The sequence below is a fragment of the Mesoplodon mirus genome (assembly GCF_964341445.2).
Source record: "Mesoplodon mirus genome assembly, chromosome: 15".
In the NCBI taxonomy this organism is placed as follows: domain Eukaryota; kingdom Metazoa; phylum Chordata; class Mammalia; order Artiodactyla; family Ziphiidae; genus Mesoplodon; species Mesoplodon mirus.
In genome coordinates this window covers 75,765,569-75,784,221 of record NC_138991.1, presented here as the reverse complement: position 1 = coordinate 75,784,221, position 18,653 = coordinate 75,765,569, and the positions used below count along the sequence as shown (strand labels likewise).

The 18,653-nt window shown below is 43.5% G+C and overlaps 1 protein-coding gene across 1 annotated transcript in view; it reads right to left on the bottom strand.

Annotated features, from left to right (window-relative positions):
• The window catches only part of SLX4IP (SLX4 interacting protein), a 185,165-nt gene that overhangs the window by 53,229 nt on the left and 113,283 nt on the right, over window positions 1-18,653 (bottom strand). The window contains 2 exon segments of the mRNA XM_082600690.1: window positions 10,500-10,620; window positions 15,711-15,800. Coding sequence (XP_082456816.1) covers window positions 10,500-10,620; window positions 15,711-15,800 — 211 coding nt within the window.

Genomic DNA, 18,653 nt, shown 5'->3' with positions numbered 1-18,653 from the left:
CCAGGATGCTGAGTGGGTGTCGATGGACAGATAGGAGGTCTGTTCATCTGGCCCCGAACATTCACAGAAGATGCCTCAGATGCCACAAGAGAACGAGCTGCACGCTGGCTGGAGATTTAAGCTAAGATTTTATAGGAGCCTTCGGCTTAGAAGAAAAGCCAAATAGAAAGCCAAGGCAGACAGAAACCACAGTGCCCGGGAAAATTTAATCTATTTTACGGCATTTTCCAAAGGGCTGGGTTTCTTACATGTTAACTGCAAGAAAAAGGTTACACAGAATGGAATAATAGGCAGTAAAAAAAAAAAAAAAAAAAAGAAAGAAAGATTACTGCTCTACAAACAAAGATGTCTTAAAGCCCTAATATTTAGACAGTGTATTGTGGGAAGTGCTTGGAGCTGGAAGATGAGCTCTGTTTGGGGGTCTAGTTCTCCTCTTCTATCTTGTGAGCAGAGAGGAGGGCGTACAAAATCTAAAACAAAGACACCCACATGGTAGCTCGAGCAGAATGCCATTCCTGGCTTCCACATGGTTAAACACAGCTTTGTTTTCATGATTAGAGGAAAATTTTATTAAAAAAGAAAACACACACACACACACACACACACTCTCTCCCCCACTCTCTCTCCCTCCCCCTCTCTCTCTCTCTCTCCCCCCTTAATAGGGATGCTGAAGCAGTGAAGAGAAGCCAGGCATCTTGACAGCCATGTTTTCATGATGCCTCTGACACTTCCTAGTTATGTGACCTCGGGCAAGTTGCCTGAACTCTGAGCTTGGTTCTCATCCTTAAAACCAGGGTTAAGGATGCTGCTAGAAAGGGCTGCCCCAAGGATCCACCGTGGGTACACGGAAGCCCCAGCACAGTGCTGGCACCCATCAGGCTGAATCTTGGTAACAGTAACTAGTAGGAGTGGTAATGTTGGAGGGCACTTGTGGTGGGTGGGGCTGGAGGGCAGGCATGTGCAGAAGAGGCAGAAAACACTGCAGCTCACCTGACACTGGGGTAGGATGTGGCTTTGACTTTCTCAAAACCAAATGAGGAAAACCATCTAATAATTCGTAACTCGCAGACCACTTTTACCTCTGCCTTTCGTTGAAGGGGCAAGAGATGGCTACGATGGCGGCAGAGCACAAAGCCTTGGCAAATGAAATGTGACCGGTGAGCACAGCTACAGTTCGTTCCTTTACTTCTTCCAACGCGTGTGCTCCTACTGAGTGACAGGCTCTGCGCTGGGTGCTGCCCAGGACAGGACCCTTGCCCTCCAGGAGGAGGAAACGATGACTGTGCCACTGTCCAGGCCGCTGGAAAAGGGAAGAGCAGCTCCCTGAGAGGGAAGACGCACTAAGTCAGATAAGGTTCCTTAAGGGAAATGACGCGGGAGCACAGGCCTGCAGGGTGATGCAGAGCTGGCCCAGCGGCGAACAAGGAGAAGAGAGAGTTGTGGAGAGAGGAAGCAGCATGTGCAAAGGCCCAGAGGCAAGAGGAAGCAGCACGTGCAAAGGCCCAGAGGCGAGAAAACATGATGTTCTGGGGGCCTGTCAGTTAGGCTATGGTGCCAAGCTGATAAATGAGGGTTTATCATTTATCCCCCCTGACCAAAGCCATCTGGGACCAGTGACTCCCCTGCCCCTAGAGGAGAGACGCTCCTCCGGAACCCAGCTTCCCACAGGTCTGGATGGGACGCCCAAGTCTCCGGGTACCGGGCGGTTGGCTTACTCAGCGTTCTCCCAAACAGCCCGACTGCTCAGTGCCTGAAACTGGGATTAAAACGTCCCACCCTCCTCCCCGCCATCCCCACAAGGTCATTTTCGTGCTTGCTTAATAAAAAGGTTGATCATGGGAGAACTGGGGTCCCTCTGCTGGAATGCAGCTACAAGGTACATAAAGCTGTACCCCCGGCTAAGCACACACAGCTACAGGACGGCAAGAGAGCACAGGGTCCTGTGTGAGACTGTCAGCCTGTGCCAAGTGATGCCCTGCATTCCCTAGAACCCTCCGCACAGGTGGGGGCCCAACATGGGGAGGACACTGCCACCATGGCTCTTTCTGAGTGGACCCTGGGGTTGAGGGACACCCTTAGGGGACTGAGAGCTAGTTGCTGGGAGGACTAATGAGCAGGACAGACATGGCATCTGTAGACCACCACAGCCGAAGAGTGGATGGGTCACCTGGTGACGGGGGGGCCAGAAATTTGTCGTCCACTAAAGCCTGTGGCTGGGTGAGTCACTTGGTCCACTAGAGGGCCATGAGCCAGTGGTAGCCTTGGTAGGAATGCTGTCAGTGGCTTGACCGACAGACATCTTTGGCTTATTGGTTAACTGATACGTCCATGACTCCAAATGAAATGGAGAAGATACCTGGGCCCTACTTAAACTGTACGTTATGGGCTGAACCGTGTCTCTCCGAAATTCTTATGTTGAAGCCCTCACCCTAGAGGTACTCAAAAGGTGACTATATTTGGAAATAGCATCTTTAAAGAGATAATTAAAATGAGGTCATTAGGGTGGGCCCTAATCCAATATGACTGTATAAGAGGTGGACTTTATACGAGGAGGAATTTAGGACACAGATATGTAGAGGGAAAACCGCATGAAGACACGGAGAAAAAGGCCATCCACGAGCTGAGGAGAGAGGCCTCAGAAGAACCAACCCTGCTGACACCTTGATCTTGAACTTCCAACCCCCAGAAGTGTGAGAAAATAAATTTCTGTTGTTTAGCAGTCTGTGTTATTTTGTTATGACAGCCCTAGCAAGCTAGTACACTGTATAATAGAAAAGAATCTGGGTCTGGTGAATAGGGGTCTGGCTTGGGCTACCTTGAAAGACAGCCACAGCTTCTCATCAGACCCAGAACTGAGTCGGTTCGCTGACCCAACCTCTTTGAACAGAGAGCCAGGCACCAAGTAAGGTCCCCTCAAAAATATTACAAGTACATTCTATAAATTTTCCCCTTAGGATTCTGCAGTTGTTTACTAGGGTACCTGCACAGTGAGAAAAGGGAAATAGCCAGAACTTTTGAGGATGACTGGACGCCAGCTCTGAGACTGTGCTAAGCCTTGGGGTTTCTGGTTGCCACTGTGACCCACCAGAGGGGGATACATAGAAACCTGGCTTCAATTCATCTGACAAAGGGCCCAGCAGGTCTGTGAAAATCTGTAGTTGTCTTCTCAGCTGTTGAGTATACGACTGAAATAGATTTACTTGGCAAATGACAGAAGGATTGGGACAAGGACATTTGGGGAAAAGTTATACAGAGTGTAAGAATATTTGCATCTGATGTGAATGTTCTCTGAAAGGCCCCATTAAGAGGTTCTTACAATAAGCTGGACCAGATGACCTGCCCCCATGCGTGCTGGCCAGCCTGTTTCCCCAGCTGCCCAAGTACCTGCTCAAGGACCCAGGAGTGATGCGGCCACGGGGGCAAGGATGAACATTATGCTTGGGCTCAACAGTACAGACTTAACTGCATCAAGGCTGAGCCCTGCCAAATGCCCAATTAATCTGAGCCTCCCCACCAACTCTCATATCGCAGGGAGTTGGGCTAGCCGTGGAGGGTGGATTATATTAGACCTCTTTCATCACAGAGGCGGCAACAGCTTACCTTCATTGGAATAGACCCTGATTCAGGATTTGGATGTACCCTCTATGTCTGCCATGTTTCTGCCAGTCACACCACCCATGCACTTCCTGAAGGCCTCATTCACCATCACCAGTGCAGTGATTCTGACCAAGAAACTCATTTTGCAAAATAAGGCAGTGGGTTCATAAAATTCAGTGGTCCTACCAAGCAATCAAGCCAGGCTCAAATGCAGCTGGCCTCATACGATGGTGAAAAGGTCTACTGAAAATTCAGTTATGATACAAACTGCAAGGCAGGAGAGCTTGTGGAGCTGGGGTGAAGCCCTATAAGATGTATTATGTGCTCTGACCAGCAGACCAACACATTCCCTTGGCCAGAATATGTGTTTCCTGGAACCAGGGAGTGGAAGTGGGAAGTGACCACCTCAGCAAAAAGTTTGCCTTCCATCCTCATGACTCTGCTTCTTTAGTACTCGAGAAAAGACTAGAACAGAGAGGAAAACATGAGTCAGGCTGAAAGTTCAAAGCGCCGTGTAACTGTTTTGGCAACCTCAGAAAGGCAGGACCACTGAGGGCTCAAGTCCCTTAGGAAGGAACGTTTCGGTCACCTCGTCAGGTCAAGAAACCTGATCAGCTGAGTTACTGGCTAAAGACAAAGGGAATATGAAATAAATGTTAGAGGAGGGAATATACAAACACCAACTATTTATTTCATGTAAACGACTACAGAAGTTAGAACGATAGCATCTTCCTATATTGTCTTCCTTGCTGTACCACATATATATTTATATATTAACTAAGTTTTTTGGTTTTTTATTCAAGGTATGTTGGCAATAGTTAGGTTTGTCATTTAGTCAATAAGTAAAACAATATGGGCTGTGAATAAACCAAAGGAGGAATAAACATCACTCAGAAATCTCGGGCTTGGAGCTAGGATGTGAGACTTGGGGTTCTCTCTCTTGGAGGAGGTGCTGAGCATATTTTGTCTGTAGTTGGGAGAGTTGTATTGTCAGGCAAAAGCTTGTTGCTATTGTTTGGAAGTTTATGGAAGAAGGAAGCCAACAGGAAAATTTCACTGGATATTTGTAACTCGTATCCACCCACCCAAAACTTCTGCCCATCCTCCCTGCGTTTTGGTAACTTCCCACATTTTTAAAGTCCCACTTTCCCAAGGTAAAAGCCAAACATTTTGCACTCCCTGGCTCACCTGCAACCAGGATACAGTCATGGGATCCTCTCCATGGGATGAGCACAGCACCAAGGCCACAGGCCAGGCCGTCAGGCTCCTGCAGGCTCAGTGCTGGGCTCTGCAGACGGCAGCTGAAAGGGCTCATGAACCAAAGTCGTTCCCCCATCTTGAGGCTGAGGCTGTGCTGTCTGTGTAGACTCAGAATCGGGCTGCCTGGCCCTCCTACAGGTAGATTCTGTTGAACTACCTAATATCTTTAATCAACAACTTCTCTGCTGAAGAGCCGGACCAATTCCAGCTAGCCTCAAGCAGAAATGAAATTAAACAAAGGATATTAGGTAACTAAGGTTCCTGACCACAAAAGGTTTTAAGCTGGAGACGATCACATTTTTGTTTTCAAAAGGCCACTCTGGCAGCAGAGGCATGGATGAATTGGAAGGGAAATCAGGAGGCTGTGGCAGTGATTCAAGAGCTGATTAATAAGAAGGGCCTTGACCAAGTGAATGACACAGGGAAAAACAAAAATTTAAGACGAAAAAGGCAAACAACCTGGGTTTCCCTGGTGGCTCAGTGGTTGAGAGTCCGCCTGCCGATGCAGGGGACACGGGTTCGTGCCCCGGTCCGGGAAGATCCCACATGCCACGGAGCAGCTAGGCCCGTGAGCCATGGCCGCTGTGCCTGCGCGTCCAGAGCCTGTGCTCCACAACGGGAGAGGCCACAACAGTGAGAGGCCCGCGTACCGCAAAAAAAAAAAAAAAAAAAAAAAAAAAAAAAGGCAAACAACCCAATACAAAGGTAAGCAATAGTTGTAAATATGCAGTTCAGTCAATAAACACATAAAAACAGAAAGATAAAAATCAAAGGGCATGACATCTCTTTTTTTGATTTTTGGCCTGTCAGACTGGCAAAAATTAAAAATACCAGTAACACTCAGTATTGGCAAGGCTAAGGGGAAAAATATTAATGAGGTAGAGTTGACAGAATCTGAAGTTAAGTCTTTAAAGCAGAAATTTTCTTACAACATTAATTTTTACTAAATCCACTGAAATAACAATTCCAGGTGACTTAAGAAGGCTGAGGCTACTGGCAAATGTCTGTGCTATGCTGTTCGCTGACTGAGTTTTTGCCAGTACTCTTTGTATTCCTCAATATTACATGATTAAGGAAATGGCTTAAAAGTCATTTATGTTATTTTTTTAATAAAGGTAACTCAGAGGATGAAATATAGTAATTTTATTAAAGCAATCAGCAAAGTTACCAGCCTGGTGACTTCAGCTCACCCAGCATCATGTGTTAAGTGTCTATCCCATGACGAAGTATGTTATCGTTACTCAGATATGGAAACGGGAAAGGTAAGAAACTCACACAAATAAGGAAGATACCCAATTTACACAAAAGCGAAAACCACACACATTCACCCTAGTCACCAAGACAGTAAGAGCAACTCTATTTTCAGGGAACATGAGACACAGAACTAAACAGTGAGGAGGAAATAGGCAAGGCCTTCGTTACAGTTCGTGGCTCTGAAATTCCTTTTGAAGAAAAAGGCATTTAAAGTAAGACTATGGGAGCAGCCGAGAAGAGGCAGTTTCCATTTTTAGTGATGCTGATAATAAACAGTCTGGGATGGGCGGCATCACTATGTATGTCTGCTTCATCCCTGCGGGTGTGCATGTCCTAGAAGATGATGCACCTCGGCCCTCTATGGAAGGCAGCCCTGGGGTAGAGATGGGCGAACAGCGCTCTGACCCTTAGGAAATTAACAGTTTAGTATGAGGTGAAGCAGAGTTACTGGTTTCTCTTGAATTAAGCAGCACGGTCATTTGGAGGAAAAAAAAAGAAAAAAAAGAGGCTCTGGGGTGGCAACCCCTCAATCTTTACCAACAAAGAAAGGGAGAAAGGCAGGTAAACTGATTATAAAACAATTATAATACAATGTGACCAATGTTATAAAAGTGCTCTGAGCAAGGAAGACAGGAAATTGAGGAAGACTTTGTAGAAGTAATATTTGAGTTAGGTCTTAAAAGCTGAATACTAGGAGATTTCCGGACAAAAGAGAAACCTGAAAATGTAAAAGCACAGAGGTATAAAGAAGGCAGGTTTGCAGGAAATAGAAAAGTGAGTAGCAGGAAGGGACAAGGCAGGCGAGGTAAGTTACAGCAGGCCTTGACCTTACTAGGAAGAGGAAAGATGTATCCATGTGTGTAATTAATCACTTGTACAAACATTTATTAAGAACCTACTGCAAACCGGAAAATATGCTCCATGCCGGGGATACCGCGGATCATAAAAGAGGCAGAACCTGTCTTCTGGCGACCGGCACATTTGTGGAGAGATCAACATTCATCAAATGGTGTGAACCAAAGTGCAGGATGCTCCTGGGCCTGGAAACAGGGGACCTGTGGACAGGATACGCTTCCCTGGGGTGTGGACTTTGAGCGGAGAGCTGAAGGTGGCAGAGGGCAGGGGAGGACCAGCACTCCAACATGGGCAGAGGCCCCAGCATGAGTGGAAGAATGGGGCTTTGAAAGAGAGGAACTGAGGCTGCTGTGGCTGAAGCATGAAAGAAGGAACAAGGGGCGCAAGATGAGGCTGGAGAGGCATCTACCCCAGAGATCTTGGCCTTCGCCCAGGAGCCCTGGGGAAATCCTAAAGGGCTTTCAGCACAAAGATCAGACCTGTGACGTGAAGGGATTACACTAACTCAAGTGTTGACAGCAGGTGGGGCATCGGCCAGAGCGAGCGCAAGGGCGCCAGCGAGCGTGCTGCTGCAGGTCTTTGAGGGTCCAGCTGAGGCGGGACCACGGACTGCTTGGTGGCAACAGAGAAGAGGACTAGCTCAGGTGGGGACATCGAAAGACATGCTCAGTCAAAGGTTAACTGCTCTCAGAAGCAGAAAGAAGGAGGATGCTGCTTTCACACCGAGTTGGCTTTCGAAGAGGGAGAGGAGTGAGCAGCACACCGTTGCATCAGCACCCTCCTGCTTTCTTGGGCAATCGACGGCGCTGCTTATCTCCGACAGAGAAGCCCGGCATTCACCCCCACTAGCGGGCATCGGAGGCTCCAGGGGCAAAAAAGGCTTCTCGTTTGTGGTTGTATGTTAAATAAACCAAGTCAGAGGCAAATGACAAACTGAGAAAAATCTCTTGCAACACACGTAACACACAGAGCTTGAATATCCTTAAGGAGCTCTTACAATGTATGAACATTAGAGAGAAATATTATAAAGAAATTGAAGTGTGCAAATATCTCGATCATCAAGGTGTCCACCGTACCACTGTTTACAACAGTGAAAATATTAGATGCGACCTAAATGTCCCACTGATAAATCAAACTATGGACACAATGGAATTCTATGCAGTCATTAAAAACAGTGATGTGGACCCTGAATGGCCAAAACAATCTTGAAAAACAAGAACAAAGTTGGAAGAGTCACACTTTCTAATTTCAAAACCTACTATAAAGCTATGGTAATCAATACAGTGTGGTATTGGCACAAAGACAGACATATAGACCAACAGAATAGAAGAGAGAGCCCAGAAATAAACTCTCATATTTATGGTCAAATGGTTTTTAATAATGGCGCCAAGGCCACTCAATGGGGCAAAGGACAGGCTTTTCAACAAATGGCACTGGGAAAACTGGATATCCACATGTGGAAGAACAAAGTTGGACCCTTAACTTAAACCATATAAAAGATTAACTCAAAATGAATCAAAGACCTAAATGTAAGAGCTAAGTCCATAAAAACTCTTAGAAGAAAAAAATAGGGAAAAGCTTCGTGACACTGAATCCAGCAATGATTTGTTGGATATGACATCAACTGGCTACATCAAAATTAAAAACGTTTGTGTCAAAGGACATTGTCAAAGGCTTTGTTTTCTCCATTTCTCTCAGGAGGGAGAAAATATCTGCAAACCATATCTGATAAAAGATTAATATCCAGAATATATAAAGAATTCCTACAACTCAAAAAAATAAACACACAACCTAATTAAAAACTGGGCCAAGGACATCAACAGACATTTCCCCAAAGATACAGAAATAGTTAATAAGCACATGAAAAGATGGTCAACATCACTAATCATTAAAGAAATGCAAACCCAAACCACGATGTGATACCACTTCACATCTGTTAAATTTTAAAAATGGTGATGTATGTGTTTCAAAGGACTTTCATATTATGTTAGGTGGGGAAAAAACAGATTACAAAATTGTATGTACAGTAAGATCACTTTTCTGTTTAAAAACAAACTTCTTGCCCACGTGAGCCCAAGAAAGGCTTTGAGTTTCATCTTGGGGCCAGAACACCATGTGTGCCCTGCCTGTGAGAGAGGCTGGGAAAGTGAGTATTTAGCTCTTCCCTCAGTAGGAGTGGAGGCCAGGGGAGGGGCCAGTTAAGGATCGGGCCTGACTAAGCCACTACCACAGTGGAGACAGAGGTCTTGGAACTTTCTCTGCTCCTTTTCCTTCCGTACCAGTTAGAAAGCGACACTAGCCAGGTCTGCTGGAGTACAAAGGATGCAAGCTCCTACGGCTTTTCTCAAGAAGACTTACAGTATTACTAAGCAAAATGCCAGCAAGCGTCATCTAATACAATATTGTTTGGACTGAAAATTCTATTTGTCTGAGGCTTTCGGTTTGAATAAACTCAACCTATCTGCCCACTTATCAGTCGTGCCCAAGTAAACAGCGCAGATTAAGTATGCCTTCAAAGGGGAGGACGTGGCACCATCCTTTCCCTAAAGAGGTGTTGCATTAGCATAATCTAGTTCACAGCACTACAGTACTGTCCTCTGAGGATTAACATGGGTTGACTGTAAGTGTACTGCAAAGAGTGCCGTGAAATGCTAACTCAAAATAAAAAAATTTAAAACACCACAATGACAGAGTGGAGAGAACACTGGGCGGGGGGGTCAGGTTCTGCTGCTTGTCACCCAAGTCCTCCTCCATATTCAACGTATCCCTGAATATGCTGAATATGAATCTGTGCATCAGGCACTGAGCTAAGTGCTGGGGGCAGGGAGAGGAGAAGGGAAGATGCCAGATACACGACATAATCTTTGTCCTCGAGAAGATGGTCTTTTATTTGGGCAACCCCCTTAATCTCGCAACCTCAGCTTCTTCACCCATAACTCGAGGATATGACCATTCTCCAAGTGTTATTAGGATAACAGGGTGGGATATTTCAACCTCAGTACCCTTGACATTTCGGGGGATAGTGTCTTGCTGTGGGGAGCTGCCCTGGGCACTGTAGGATATATAGTGGCGTCCCTGGCCTCTACCCACCAGATGCCAGTAGCTCCCCACCATAGTTATGACAACCCAGACTGTCACAGACATTTCCAAATGTCCCCTGGGGCAAAAGCACCCCCAGGTGAGAACTTCTGAAATAGGGTGACATAAATGAAAGCATTTAGAAAAGCATAAAGCCCCACATCAAGTCAGTGTTAACATAAACCCAGCTGTAAGACTACTTGTCAAAAAAAAAAAATTCCTTTAAAGAATTTATAGCTTCCTTAGGAATGTTTTATTTTCTATTTTTATGTATTTTGCCTACCATTAAAAGCCCTTCAGGGTTTTCTGGTTAATTTTCTTTACCTAATGAAAGCATCTTCAATAGAACATATTTTTAAAAAAATCACTGTACTAACGTGACAATCAGAGTCAAACATAACTGCCATCTCTACAAAGCAGAAATTTTATCCAAAATCAAAGTACTCCATTCCTACCTTTTAAGGACAAGGGACTGGATCTTGTGAATTCTGTATTTGACGGCCTGTGCTGTTTACGAACTCCTAAGTATTCCTTCACTCTTGAATCAATGGTTTCTTTTAACAGTAAACAGACTTCCTAAAGTAAATCAGAAAATTAGATATAACTTTCTAATTTAATGCAATGCACAAAAAGTCAATGTCATGCATATTTAAAAGCCAAAATCGAACATTTCATTTTGTTTGCTTTTTAAATTAGCTATGAATGAATAAAGGAATCTTATATGTGCTCATGGATAACACTGCAGATTTAAATTTGCCACTGAGCTTTGTTGGAAACCATGATGTTGGCTTACTCTGTGATATAAGAAATACATTTCATTTCTCTCTGTTTCAGTTTCACATTTCTAAAAGGAAGATAAAAGCACTTAAATGTAAAAATCAGGGTGATGAGGTGACAAAATCAGAGAGGTAAAGACTGTTTTCGTGTAAATATCAAGCCGTGGGATTGTGACAAACAGAAGAGAGAAGTCAAACAGAGCCAACTCTGGATGGAGATGGTAGCCCCAGAGCCAGGCCCACTGGGTGGGGACTGTGGACCGGGAGAGGCTGGGAACCAAGGCACAGTCAGAGGGAACCCTGACCCCAAAGCAGTCAACAGGGGGCAGCCCCCCGTGCTTTCATATGGGGACACAAGGCACAGTGATACCAGATCTTCCAATTTGTTTAAGAGGAACTAGAGACAGTGATTTTTATACAAAAATTTCCCACTTTTCAAACTTGGTTCAAAAAACTTTTAATACCCAACCGCCATAATTCATTAGTTTCTGGGATTTACAAATCTACTAAAAAGGAATAGCACCGAGTGGTGGGTTGAATAGAGAACTGGAAATCAGGAGTCTGATTTTCTTCTCATACTTGTTGATGATACTGTATATACTTTTGTGAAAACTGCACTATGTTCACCTATTCATGATAAAAATAATTTAACTTCTTATATTGCTCAAAAGTAGACTAATATTTATTAGGCAACAGAAACACAGGGTTTTACTTCAATGTCAGCATCCCATATGACTAGCAAATTTCTGGAGCTACCGTTTTACGTATCGGTGTTATTGATAAAAAGAAAAACAAAACTTTAAAAGTCCAACCACACAATGGGATGACACTGCCCATTTCAGCTACACTAGCAGAAAAATGTTACCTGATGTAGGGAAAGGAAAAAATTGCCCACAAATCTAAATTTCTTTTTATTTATTTATTTATTTATTTATTTATTTATTTATTTAAATTTTTTGCCTTATAACAAATTTAATCAGTTATACATATACATATGTTTCCATATCCCCTCCCTTTTGCGTCTCCCTCCCACCCTCCCTATCCCACCCCTCCAGGCGGTCACAAAGCACCGAGCTGATCTCCCTGTGCTATGTGGCTGCTTCCCACTAGCTATCTACCTTACGTTTGGTAGTGTATATATGTCCATGCCGCTCTTTCACTTTGTCACAGCTTACCCTTCCACAGATCTAAATTTCTTAACTGAGATTAAGAGCTGATGTGTAAGGATGGGTAATTCTGGTTCAGTTCCCAAGGACTCTGCAGAAGGCTCAGAGTTTCCAGGTCGCCTCAAACCTGTTTCACTGGTTTCTGGCGATGCTATCTCAGGTTGATCTCTTAGAATCTTCATAAATTAAAATGAGGACAGAGTTGTAAGCTCCTTCAAAGGGCAACGAGAGCCAAACTTTTCTTTTGTTGCAAATACGTGTACGCCTCACACAGTACAGAGGACCCTTGACTTAATTGACAAACATGAGTTTCTTGACAAAATACAAACACGGGTCTCCTCTCTCCTGCTCTCATTTTGCGGCCCAAAGATGCAGTGCCTTGTGGAATACAGCCGTATTCGTTTACAGTTAGGGTTTTGGCATTGTTCATGCAATAGAAAGGCAGCCTTGTCTCATACTGTTGTTTTAACAATTAAAGAATTCTGCTTCACATGCAGGGTTCACCGATGACTGAGCTAGAAACTATGTGAAAGACATACATGGAAACAAGGATTGTTAAAATTTGGCCATAAATGCCCTATAAGGCCAGAACTAAAAATAGTATGACAAAAATAAAGCCAAGGCCCATACACACAAACTCTCTCCCTAGAGTTACGGGGCTTTCCTTCCATGAGTCAGGTTTGACAAATGGAAGGTAGATAGTGTGCGCTGTGGTCGAGATACCCTAGTAACTGACCACACTGCACTTGGCGAAGCGTTCTCCTCAGAACCAGAGCAAGGCGAGAAAAGACAAATTCCCAGCTAAATTGGAGGCGTGGCAAGAAGGCCAAGTTCAAATCAAGGAGCAAGAGAGAGATGCGCCCAACATCTCCAGGCTAACAGGGGTCCATGTGTGCTTTCCCAGGTTTACAAACGGAACGGTTTGAGTTCAATTGTTTGGGTACAAAGACTACTCATGCTGGACTCAAAATAAACACATGTTTAATACATGTAATTAGTTCCTTTTCCTGAAAAGGAACTGGATATTCTTAAGACTTTCACTACGCAAAGCGACTGTTAAAATGCAATCAAACTGATTGCTCATGAAATCCCAGTCTCGAGATAATCTAATGATTAAAAAAACTGAACATAGGCTAAAGTCATATCCTCAACTAGCTTTTCTCCTTTCTTATACACACACACACACACACACAAATTATCCCAGAGCGATTTTAACGTCAGTGAACACACTTTGAAGGAACAAATTCAGTAAAAGCCACAAACTATCTACTTTGCTTTGAGAGGAAAACTCAGCTTGCTGGCACTGCATCGGAGCTCTGCAGGTCTAATCGTGCTCTGAGCATCTTGCTAAGTCACGCCCTGCTGCCCGGACATAGGTACGAGGTGGAGCAGCACAGTTGCTTGTGGCACCCTGGAAAATTCTAGCCTTACGCTTTGGCTAGGAAGTGAGTCACATACCCACAGATTTATTGTAAAGCCTTCCAAATCAACTGAATCTTGGCAAAATTGACTAAATATCAACAAAAAGGGTTTAAGGCCGCGGTGGCAGAGCTGGGAGAGAATAGAGGAAAATGGAATGGTGGATTCTAGGATGCTGTTAATGTAAGTCAAACTTTTTGGGTGGGGTCCCCTGGGGTGCATATTAGTCACTTTGGGGAAACGAATTAACTGTTTTGAATCATAGGGACGTGTGTTGAGAAGCCAAAGCTTGGAATGACATGAAGGTGAGTTGTAGAAGGAGATGCTGGCCTATCAAACGTTAAGCCCTGAAGAGTATGGTTCACGGCTATTTACTTGAATGAAAATCCCATCATACAGAATCTTGCGCCTTCTTGCTCCAGCTTCAGGCCACTGGATATCCTTCGCAAAATTAGGACAACAAAGTCCTGATAATATTATCTCCTGACTGAAAATGTATCACTTATAAATTTTCTTTTGGGAGTTTTCTTTTCTAGTTATCTCCAAAAGCTGACTGAAAACAGTTATCACGGTAAAGGCGTAAAAAAGTGGTATAAAAAAGTACCACTATCACTAGTTTCTTCTCCATATACTACCTTTTAGTAAAATGCATTTTTATTTCTAGCTCTAAAAAGCTGTTGTGACCAACGAATATCATGGAAGACACCAAGGGCTCTAACTTCTGGAAAGTTATGTGAAAGCCACAGGCTCACTGTTCTGCTCTCCTGTAAGCAGGGATCTGGAGAAGGGAGCCAAGCACATGCTGAGAGCTAGAGGCACCTTCTCACCCTCTGCCACAGTGGCACTTGGGTGGGACCTCGGAAACTGAGAGCCGGGAGTGACTCAGCCAGGGTCTGGGAGAACCCCTTCATCTACAGAGGAGGAGGCTGGGGCCCCAGGAGGTCCAACATCGCCACCCTGTCACATGACCACTTCCTTTACTGACTGAGCATCAGCTTAGTGACTGGCCACGGCGAGAGGAGGGCCGTGATCAACCATCTCTACACTTTGTCAAAGGATCACACGGTGCAGAAGAGGATTTCAGACCGGTGAGAAAGACCAGCTTTGTGTGAACCCCACACCTGTTCCAGGTGCTCAGTCCATCCTTTATGGCCAGCCAGGATTACAGTCCCTGCTTACCTGGAAAAGTCACTTTAACTTCTTTTTTTTTTTTCCTTTTGCGGTACGTGGGCCTCTCACTGTTGTGGCCTCTCCCGTTGCGGAGCACAGGCTCCGGACGCGCAGGCTCAGTGGCCATGACTCACGGGCCCAGCCGCTCCGCGGCATGTGGGATCCTCCCAGACCGGGGCACGAACCCGTGTCCCCTGCATCAACAGGCGGACTCTCAACCACTGCGCCACCAGGGAAGCCCCAACTTCTTCTTTTTTTAATACAAAGAACCCTTTCCCCCAAACAAAGAGGTAGGAAATGTCTGGTTTAAATACTAGATAGCAAAGGAAATAGATAGATGTGTCCATTTCCGAAGAAACAGCAACAACAAAAAAGCAGGTGTATGTCTGTTGTGGGGAACACAACTGCTTTTCAAGGATTAAATAGCACTCAAGATTTATTGTCCATTAATGAAAATGAAAGCTGGAAAAAGAGCTAATATTCCTTTTAAGAGCAGCTCCTTGCATTTAAAATAGTGAAAAGTTTTAAGGACAGCACAGGGAACTATATTCAGTATCATGTAATAGGACTTCCCTGGTGGCGCAGTGGTTAAGACTTCGCCTGTCAAGCAGGGGACATGGGTTCAATACCAGGTCCAAGAAGATCCCATGTGCCGCGGAGCAACTAAGCCCGTGCGCCACAACTATGGAGCCTGAGCTTTAGAGCCCGCGTGCTGCAACTACTGAAGCCCGAGTGCCACAACTACTGAAGCCCATGCTCCTAGAGCCTGTGCTCCGCGACAAGAGAAGCCACTGCAATGAGAAGCCCACGCACCTCAACGAAGAGTACCTCCCGTTTGCCGCAACTAGAGAAAGCCTGCACACAGCAACAAAGACCCAATGCAGCCAAAAAAGGAGAAAAAAAAAAAAAGAAAAAAGAATGAACTAATTCCACTACTAATGAAATAAACAAATCCTGAAAGAATTTATTTAAAAAAAATCATGTAATAACCTATAACGGAAAAGAATCTGAAAAAGAATACGTGTGTGTGTGTGTGTGTGTCTGTATGTATAACTGAATCACTTTGCTGTACAACTGAAACACCTTAAATCAACTATACTTCAATTTTAAAAAATAGTGAAAAGTTTTCTGGTACCTCTTTCTTCTGTTCAGAAAACCAGCTGGTATCTTTGTTTGAACCTTGCGGAGATATATGAAGATCCACCAGGACAGCAAAATTCCCACACTGAAAGACATTAATGGCAGAGTTAGCTCACGCCCAGCAAACAATGAGAGAAAATCTCACAAATTCCTATGTGGTTGCTCATGATGAAACGGCAACAAAGTTCACTACTGGACAGAAACGTTAATATGGGGCGGGGTAAAACTCATAACCCGATGCTTTTTGCAAGTTTATAATTTATGCTAGAAATGCTAGGGAGAAATTTAATCAGGATAGGAAAGACAAAATATCTATCTCTGGGCCGCACCTTCAAGGAGGATGCCCAGAAATCTGGCAGCAGTTGGAAGGCTATTAAACACTGAGAAAAGTTAAATAGGTCAGTACGAGGTAGGCTCCAGAAAAGAATGAGTCCGTGGATGGCCAGGGGAATTCTTTCTTCCAGATAGGCGAGAACAGACAGAAGTTACTGCATTTTTAGACAGACAAAAGGATTGGCTGGGACCGTACATCTTGGACTAGAACTAGAAGCACGGACAAATGAAAAAGAACCAAAGAGCAGAAGGTAGATGCTGAGCGACAGTTATGAAAACTACATGAGTTTTATTAAAATATGCTACAAAACTGTACAAAGCCTGTCTCCTTTCTTATTTGGTAGGCTAGAGCTGTCTAGCACTTTGGAAAAAATGGAAATCTTCTCTATCTGCACTGTTCAACAGGGAAGCCAATAGCCTTATGTGGTTACTGTGCACTTGAAATGTGGCTATGGTGACTGAGAAGCTGAACTTTTTATTTTATTTAATTTCAATCTAATTTAAACAGCCACATGTAGCTAGCAGCTCTGAGGCATGGCTACAGACCCTGTAAAAACGTGTAGCTTCATAAACCCTCATACCGTATGAGTAAAGTAATCTGAGAATCTCAAGATAACTGTGGATGAACTAACTTAGAAAAGCACCGTGGGTTGCTTTATGGCCAGCAGGGGAAGTCATTTTTGTACCTCTTTGGTTAAACAATTTTTTTTAAATTCTGTGCTATAATTCAGTGGTGAAAAAAATATATTTTTTCAACAAACGGTGTGAGAATACCAGATATAATATGGAAAGAAAATGAAACTCGACACCTACCTCACACCGTACACAGAAATTGATTTGAGATGAATCACAGACCTAAATGTAAAAAACCAAATCTATCTTCCCAAACTTGGGGTAGAAAAAGATTTCTTAGACAGGATCCAGAAAGCACTAATTATAAAAGAAAAAAATCAGCACGCTGGACTTGATCAAAATTAAAAACTTCTGCTCATCAAAAGACACCATTAATAAAATGGATATGTATGCCATAGACTGTGAGAAAATATCCATAAATGCACGTGTCTGACATAAAGGACTGGTGTCTAAAATCTGTAAAAAATACTTCTACAAATTGACGTTAAAAAAACAACACAACACAAGCTTGAACAGACAATTCACAATTAAGATAAACAACTGGTGAACAGGTACATGAAAAAAAGTGTACAACATCATCGCTTATCAAGCAAATACAAATTAACACTGCCAAGAGATACAAGTACACACCCACTACAACTGCAGTGAAAACCTGACGCACACCAAATGTTGGTGAGGATGGGGAGTGACCCAAACTCACACACTGCTAGTGGCAATGGAAAACGGTTCAACCACCCTGGCAAATATTTGTCAGTTCCCTACAGTTAAACACATATTTATTTTACCATCTGAGCCAGCAATTCCACCTCAGGTATTTACCTGCGAGAGATGAAACATATGTGCACACAAAGAAATGTACACAAACGTGCATGGATGTTTTATTTGCAAGAATCGAAATGGAAGACAACCCGAAAGCCTCTCACCAGGAGAACAAACAAACTGTGGTATATTCATGCAACGGAACCCTCCTCACCAAACTACTGATCCGCTCAACACAGACTAATATCAATAATGTTGCACTGAGCAAAGCCAGGCTAAAACACATACTGCATGATTCCATTTATATAAAGTTCTAGAAAAGCAAAATTAAATCTATGGTCAAAGAAATCAGCACAGTGATTGCTCAGGGAGAAACTGACTGGGGAATGTTCTATGTCTTGTTATACAATTAAGATCCGTTCGTTTCCCTGGATATACGTTACATATCAATAATAAATGACTTTTTAAGTACTGTGTAAAAATACACTCTTATTTGTTGACAGATATTTAAAATGTAAGTATTATGTCCTTGAAAATGTGTGGGTATTTGGGGGGAGAACAAAGTGAACTTCCCTGGGTAATAAATCATAAAATATAATGAAAAATGGTCTCCTACAATGTCAAACAGTGCAATGTCACCCGCAGAACTACAGTTTAGTGAGCTGCAACCAGCATTTTATTTTAAGGAAAGAGAAATGGGATTAAAAAAATACCAGTGTGTCACATGGTAAAGTTAAGTCTTGTTTTGTGAAACTTAGGTATGAGGGTACTGAGTTATGATATAAAGCCTATGTCTCACTGTGGGTTGTGGTCAAAAATGTTTGAAAACCATATTCAAATACACTGTTATTTTAAAAGTTTCTTCCATGTTGATTATCGATTTAACCTTTAAGGAGTATGCTGCCACCAGGTGGAGGTCTCATGTCACAACTACAGGATCTTAGCCAGGGATTATTAACCTTTCATGTGCCACGGACCTCTTTGTTCAGTTGTGAAGCTGATGAAACGTGTGCATAATAATGTTTTTAAATGCATGGAGACACAATGCATAGGAGTAAAAAGAAGGCCAATTCTACTGAAGTACAGTTACCCATATTAAAAAAAATTGTAATATAGTAATGGATGTACTTGTTCAATAAGGCATTGGACCTTGTCACACAGTGGTGGATCTAAAAACTACTATAAATCCAAAGTAGTGATAAGCATAAATGAC